Source organism: Zea mays, chromosome 5 (assembly GCF_902167145.1).
Source record: "Zea mays cultivar B73 chromosome 5, Zm-B73-REFERENCE-NAM-5.0, whole genome shotgun sequence".
Lineage (NCBI taxonomy): Eukaryota > Viridiplantae > Streptophyta > Magnoliopsida > Poales > Poaceae > Zea > Zea mays.
In genome coordinates, this window is record NC_050100.1 from 190,560,633 (window position 1) to 190,568,636 (window position 8,004).

Genomic DNA, 8,004 nt, shown 5'->3' on the forward strand with positions numbered 1-8,004 from the left:
CGACCGAGCGGCCAGTCGGCCACCACGAAACGAAATCGCGACGCTTTCCACGCTTCGCTTCGCCTCCCCCAAACAAATCACTTGCAACGCGGCACTGGCGCTGTTTACAGCAAAGGCGACCAACCCCCGAGCCGCGCGGGCGCAGCCCTTCGCTATTTAAACGCGTCCTCCTCCTCTGTTTCACTCCAGGAAGAGCAGCACCATCACCAGCTCTTCTCCATCAAGAGTAACAGGCCATCGCCTTACTAGTTCTGATCCCAAATCATTTACGGCGTAGGTGCCTCTTGCTCATAACCCAGCCCCACAGCAATGGAGTGCGAGAACGGCCGCGGCGTTGCTGCAACCAACAGCGATTCCCTGTGCATGGCGACGCCCCGCGCCGACCCGCTTAACTGGGGCAAGGCGGCGGAGGAGCTGATGGGCAGCCACCTGGACGAGGTCAAGCGGATGGTGGCCGAGTACCGCCAACCCTTGGTGAAGATCGAGGGCGCCAGCCTCAGCATCGCGCAGGTGGCCGCCGTGGCCACCGGCGCTGGCGAGGCCCGGGTCGAGCTGGACGAGTCTGCCCGTAGCCGGGTCAAGGCAAGCAGCGACTGGGTCATGACCAGCATGATGAACGGCACCGACAGCTACGGCGTCACCACCGGCTTCGGCGCCACGTCGCACAGGAGGACCAAGGAGGGCGGCGCGCTCCAGAGGGAGCTCATCAGGTTCCTCAACGCCGGCGCCTTCGGCACCGGCGCGGACGGCCACGTCCTGCCGGCCGAGACGACGCGCGCGGCCATGCTCGTCCGCATCAACACCCTCCTCCAGGGGTACTCTGGCATCCGCTTCGAGATCCTCGAGGCGATCGTCAAGCTGCTCAACGCCAACGTCACGCCGTGCCTGCCGCTCCGCGGCACGGTAACCGCGTCCGGCGACCTCGTGCCGCTCTCCTACATTGCGGGCCTCGTCACCGGGCGTGAGAACTCTGTTGCGGTTGCCCCAGACGGCAGCAAGGTCAACGCCGCCGAGGCATTCAAGATTGCCGGAATCCAGGGCGGCTTCTTCGAGCTGCAGCCCAAGGAGGGTCTTGCGATGGTGAACGGCACGGCCGTGGGCTCTGGCCTTGCCTCCACTGTGCTCTTCGAGGCTAATATCCTTGCCATCCTCGCCGAGGTCCTGTCTGCCGTGTTCTGCGAGGTCATGAACGGCAAGCCGGAGTACACTGACCACCTGACCCACAAGCTCAAGCACCACCCGGGACAGATCGAGGCTGCTGCCATCATGGAGCACATCTTGGAGGGCAGCTCCTACATGAAGCTTGCCAAGAAGCTCGGCGAGCTCGATCCCTTGATGAAGCCCAAGCAGGACCGGTACGCGCTCCGCACGTCGCCGCAGTGGCTTGGCCCCCAGATTGAGGTTATCCGCGCCGCCACCAAGTCCATTGAGCGCGAGATCAACTCCGTCAACGACAACCCGCTCATCGATGTCGCCCGAAGCAAGGCTCTTCACGGTGGCAACTTCCAGGGCACGCCCATCGGGGTGTCCATGGACAACACCCGTCTCGCCATCGCAGCCATCGGCAAGCTCATGTTTGCGCAGTTCTCTGAGCTCGTCAACGACTACTACAACAACGGCTTGCCCTCCAACCTGTCCGGTGGGCGCAACCCCAGCTTGGACTACGGCTTTAAGGGTGCCGAGATCGCCATGGCGTCCTACTGCTCCGAGCTGCAGTTCCTGGGGAACCCGGTCACCAACCACGTGCAGAGCGCGGAGCAGCACAACCAGGACGTCAACTCACTGGGACTCATCTCCTCCAGGAAGACTGCTGAGGCCATCGAGATCCTAAAGCTCATGTCCTCGACGTTCCTGATCGCCCTGTGCCAGGCCGTGGACCTGCGCCACATCGAGGAGAACGTCAAGAGCGCTGTCAAGAGCTGCGTGATGACGGTGGCGAAGAAGACCCTGAGCACCAACTCCACCGGTGGTCTCCACGTCGCCCGCTTCTGCGAGAAGGACCTGCTCCAGGAGATCGAGCGCGAGGCGGTGTTCGCGTATGCCGACGACCCCTGCAGCGCTAACTACCCGCTGATGAAGAAGCTTCGCAACGTGCTCGTGGAGCGCGCCCTCGCCAACGGCGCTGCCGAGTTCAACGCGGAGACATCCGTGTTCGCCAAGGTCGCCCAGTTCGAGGAGGACCTGCGCGCGGCGCTGCCAAAGGCGGTGGAGGCTGCACGGGCGGCTGTCGAGAACGGCACGGCAGGGATACCGAACAGAATCGCCGAGTGCCGCTCCTACCCGCTCTACCGCTTCGTGCGCGAGGAGCTCGGAGCCGTGTACCTCACCGGCGAGAAGACGCGCTCTCCCGGCGAGGAGCTGAACAAGGTGCTCGTTGCCATCAACCAGGGCAAGCACATCGACCCGTTGCTCGAGTGCCTCAAGGAGTGGAACGGCGAGCCACTGCCCATCTGCTGAACAGAGAAAATACAAGGAGCAGAAGACTGTATTTTTAGCTAATAATGCTTTTTATTCCCAATTTATTTATTGTCGTTGATATGCTACGGATTCTTGTCATACAGCTGCAACGCCCTGTAACCAACTTCGAACATGTAATAGGTTTTCGAGTATGCGAATCATATTTGCAGTTAATTAAATCCAAGTGTTACTTTTTTTTGAAAAAAAAATCTTGTGAGAAATTTGTATAAGCGTAAAGCTTTTCAAGGAATTTTTCACAGGGTAACTTTTCAAAAATAGTTTGAAGACATTAAGCTCTGTACCACAAAAGTTTCTCTCTTCTCCGGTCAACATTTTTTGCTCACCAACCATGGCCCGTTTCGAATTCCATGGACCCTTTTGAGACTTCCAACTTTCAATTTCAACGCCGTGGAGCAACTTTCAGCCATAAATACTCTTCTGATTTTATGCAAGGATCTCTGTGTGATTTCTCTGAACGCTAAAACTTTTTATCCTCGAATGGAAAGTCAGAAGCCTCCATATACAATAAAACTTTCTCCTACATAATTAAGAGTGAGACTAATAATACATCATGATGTTGGTTGTATGTATATTTACATCTTATCTATCTATCAATCTACTTATATAGCGGCTGATTGGTTGATCGGTCGGCCACATCCAGAACCGCCGAATGCGTTGACCGTGGATGTGCACTTGATTGGTAACCTGTACTTCACCGTTCAAGTCTAAATACGCGGGTGCAGGTCAGATCTAAAACCACGCATTTGGCTGCATGGCTGGAGAAACGAGATACGCGCGTTCGAAATGCAGGCCCTCGTGAGCCAGGAGGCTAGGCTGCCGCCGACCAATCAAGCAGGGGCGGAGGGCCCAATATGGCCCAGTATTGCCTGGGCAATACCTTGGCCTGGCCCAAATAGAGATTAAGTCATCACTAATCACGCCATCTGTCTCAAGTTGCTAGCGTCGTGCCGCCGTCCGCCCGCAAGCGCCGTCTGCGCAGGCCGCCGCAGCCACAGACCCGCAGTCCGCTCGTCCCTCGTCACTGCCTCGGCGAGTCGGCGTCCATCGCGAGCACGACACTTCGGCAGCGCTCTGCGCTCCTGCAGTCTTGCCGAGTTGCCACCTGCCATAGTGCCATCGGCGGCGCACAGCACAACGGAGCAGCGGAGCAAATCCAGTCCAGGCCATCGGCGCACAGCGCCGCGCCGCCGCAGCACGCTCCGGCGCTCCGCGCTGCAGGCTGCAGCAGCAGCCAGCAGAGCAGCTCGGTCCTCGCTCGTCGCTCCTCGGTGGCTGGGTACTCGCCTGGGGGCTGGCCGGCGCTGCTCTGCGCCTCTGCTGGGCGCTGCTCTACCTGCTCTAGCCTCTGGTCGCGGTCCCTGCGTGCTCCACTGACCACTGCTCGTTCCACAGAATATGGCAAAGAATATGGCCCAAAAAAGTATGTCTCTAATTCTCTATATTATGTGAACATTGAAAGAGAAAATTTTAAAGACGGGACCTTCAGAAAAACAAGAAGGCATTTCAAAATAAGAAAACTAGACAAATGCAATTGCCTAGATCTCCTAGAACTAGACTCAACTAATATTCTTATTTTACTTGTTCAACAATTTTTACTTCAATTTGTCATTCGTAACTCATTTTTTCCTTTTTTACAGAATTTATTCGCTATATGACATTTGGTTGTAAATGGATTGTAATCAAGATGGCTATTAAATAAGGTATTTTCAACATCTATTACTTATTTTATAGTTACAAATTATTTTAAAATGTCATAAATTTTTATTCTTTGTTGCGTTAGCAACACCTAAATTTTTCGGCGTCCTCCGCCACTGCAATCAAGCGAATAGTAATTAGCTCAAATAGTCAAATGTAATTCACTTGTTTCTCTCGTAAAGTTTTAAAATGTTTATGGTTCAGTCTGCTCCGCTGCCCTCTATTGATCTCAGCATGCAGTTGCTACAGTCATTTACTTTACTTACGACACAAGATAAAATTAAAGCTCGCATAGCACGACGCTTTAAACATTGAAGGCACCCACACGTGTATGTATCTCCAAAACAATCTACTGGTACACAATGGAATACTGAATTTTTTTATTGATGATGAAGGAATTTGCTCAAAATACTCCTGATAATAAGACCAGTGCTCGGATAGTCGGATCTATGTAGATAGCTTCAGGGTTCACAATTTCGTTTTAAGTCAACCGAATTTCGTTTTGTTGACCAAAACTTGACTTTAGTATTTTTATATTTTGAATCGAAATCCAAAACCGGACCAGAATTCACTTTTTCGCCTAGTAGAGAAAACGAAAAAAAACATCGGGTTTTAGTGATTTCGGAGCGTGAAGTTCCGTGGATAGCTTCCGCCACAAACAACCCGACATGGTAAACACCTTGTATTAAGACTAGTTTGGAAGTCACAAAATCGAAGGAGTTATAGGGGCTAGAATCTACTTCTTTATCGAATTAAATAAGAATTGGATTCTAGTCACTTTAATCACCTCCGGTTTTGTGCCTCTTAAACTAGTCCTTAGAAAGTATATGGGCATGGCTAGGAGTTATTCTAAGGCCTTGTTCGGTTTTTTGAAAGATCAGGAGGGAAACCCCTACTGAGAAATTTTATTATAAATGAAAAGGTATAACTCGACTTGATTACAAGAGTTAGAAGTTAGCCTGTAAGATCTAATTGAAGAGTTGCAAAGATTGGTCAGAGCAAAACAAATCTTATGTCTGCCACTGATCCAACCAGCTTGGAATGGAGATGTCATATTTCCCTCTCGCTCTATGAATAACCAACCGTAGTTCCTTACTGAATTCATTCTTACAGTGATGCACTGACGGGCCTTTGTTTTTAAATAGCCATTCATTTCGACTTTTCCAAATGCTCCAGGTCATGAGTATAATGACCTTCATAGAGAAAGGAACGTTAAGTTGTTGTTTGAGGTTTGTCGAGGCCTCCTCTGGATGAGCAATTCTGGGTGGGGTTATGCCAATTCTATTCCAGCAAGCTTTGCAAAATTGCATCTGAGAAACAGGTGATAAAGAGTCTCCTCTCTTTGCCATAAACAGTTCTCACATGAATATGAATCTAGAGTCATGTTTTTCCTTCTCAGCATATTCCTGGTGTTGAGTCTGTTTTTAAGCCATATCTAATAGAAAACTTTATGCTTTGGTTGACATTTACTCTTCCATAGGCGCTTGTAAATAGTGTGAACCTGTGTCTGTCCCATTAGATGTCTGTAAGCTTTTTGTGTTGAATATCTGTCTGAATCCCATATGTATCTACATCTGTCCTTTACATTACTTAGATCAATTTGCTCTCAGACTACCTGTAACTCCAGGTATTGTTCATAAGCTTGTTCAGAAATAGGCAATTGAAAAATACGAAAGAGATGATCTTGTTCCTTAACCTCTGCGATAGACAGTTTTGTGCTTTTTGTAAAAGAGAATAATTCTGGATATTGTTGTCTTGGAATAATCCTATTCCACTGATCTTCCCAGAAAAGAATTGATCTACTGAAAGGGAATTAGGCTTACACCTATTTCCTAAAATGATTTTGGTGGTTGAATTGCCCAACACGAACAAATTGGACTAACTAGTTTGTTCTAGTGTATAAGTTATACAGGTGCCAAAGGTTCACACTTAGCCAATAAAAAGACCAAAAATTGGGTTCAACAAAGAGAGCAAGGGATAACCGAAGTGTGCCCTGGTCTGGCGCACCGGACTGTCCGGTGTGCCACCGGACAGTGTCCGGTGCACCAGGGGACTTCACGCTGAACTCTTCACCTTCGGGAAAATCCAGAGGCACTTCGCTATAATTCACCGGACTGTCCGGTGTACACCGGACAGTGTCCGGTGCTCCAAGGAAGAGCGGCTCTGGAACTCGCCAGCCTCGGGAATTTGCTCCGCTATAATTCACCGGACATGTCCGGTGTACACCAGACTGTCCGGTGAACCAGCAGAGCAACGGCTACTTTGCGCCAACGGTCACCTGCAGAAGCATTAAATGCGCGCCAGAGCACGCAGAAGTCAGACACGCGCGCGCTGGCACACCGGACACTCTACAGTACATGTCCGGTGTGCCACCGGACATCCAGGCGGGCCCAGAAGACAGAGCTCCAACGGTCGGAACCCAACGGCCTTGGTGACGTGGCTGGCGCACCGGACATGTCCGGTGTGCACCGGACTGTCCGGTGCACCATACGACAGTCAGCCACCACCAAACGGCTAGTTTGGTGGTTGGGGCTATAAATACCCCCAACCACCCCACATTCAAGTCATCCAAGTTTTCCCACTTCAACTACTTACAAGAGCTCTAGCATTCAATTCTAGACACACCCAAGTGATCAAATCCTCTCCAAACTCCACACAACGCCCTAGTGATTAGAGAGAGAGATTTGCTTGTGTTCTTTCGAGCTCTTGCGCTTGGATTGCTTTCTTCTTTCTTTGATTCTTCATTGCGATCAAACTCACTTGTAATTGAGGCAAGAAACACCAATCTTGTGGTGGTCCTTGTGGGAACTTTGTGTTCTAGGTGATTGAGAAGGAAAGCTCACTCGGTCCGAGGGACCGTTTGAGAGAGGGAAAGGGTTGAAAGAGACCCGGTCTTTGTGACCACCTCAACTGGGAGTAGGTTTGCAAGAATCGAACCTCGGTAAAACAAATCCTCGTGTCTCACTCTTTATTCGCTCACGATTTGTTTTGCACCCTCTCTCGCGGACTCGATTTTATTTCTAACGCTAACCCGGCTTGTAGCTATGATTATTTTGAGAATTTCAGTTTCGCCCTATTCACCCCCTCTAGGCGACTTTCAATTGGTATCAAAGCCCGGTGCTTCATTAGAGCCTAACCGCTCGAAGTGATGTCGGGAGAACTCGCCAAGAAGGAGATGGAGACCGGCGACAAGCCACGGGAAGGCTTCATCGGAAGAGTCCCGCAACAAAAAGAAGAAGGAGAAGAAGAAGGAGAAGAAGAATTCTTCTCACAAATCGCATCGGAGTGGCGACAAAATAAAGAAGATGAGGAAGGTGGTCTACTATAAGACCGACACTTCATCACCTTCTACCTCCGGCTCCGACGCGCCCTCCATAACTTCTAAGAGCCATGAGCGCAAGAAGTTTAGTAAGATCCCCTTACATTATCCTCGTACTTCTAGACATACTCCATTACTTTCTGTTCCATTAGGCAAACCGCCAACCTTTGATGGTGAAGATTATGCTAGGTGGAGTGATTTAATGAAATTTGATCTAACCTCACTCCACAAAAGTATATGGAATGTTGTTGAGTTTGGAGCACATGTACCATCCGTAGGGGATGAGGATTATGATGAGGACGAGGTGGCCCAAATCGAGCACTTTAACTCCCAAGCCACAACAATACTCCTCGCCTCTCTAAGTAGGGAGGAGTACAACAAGGTGCAAGGACTAAAAAGCGCCAAGGAAGTTTGGGACGTGCTCAAGACGGCACATGAGGGTGATGAACTCACCAAGATCACCAAGCGGGAAACAATCGAGGGGGAGCTCGGTCGCTTCCGTCTTCGCCAAG

The 8,004-nt window shown here is 50.5% G+C and overlaps 1 protein-coding gene across 1 annotated transcript; it reads left to right on the forward strand.

The window, feature by feature from the left end:
* The first annotated feature begins 205 nt into the window (after positions 1-205).
* LOC100381820 (phenylalanine ammonia-lyase) lies at positions 206-2,629 on the forward strand. Its single transcript, NM_001174615.1, has one exon. It carries the CDS (start codon positions 310-312, stop codon positions 2,455-2,457), a length of 2,148 nt encoding a protein of 715 aa, NP_001168086.1. The 5' UTR covers positions 206-309; the 3' UTR covers positions 2,458-2,629.
* Positions 2,630-8,004: the final 5,375 nt, after the last annotated feature.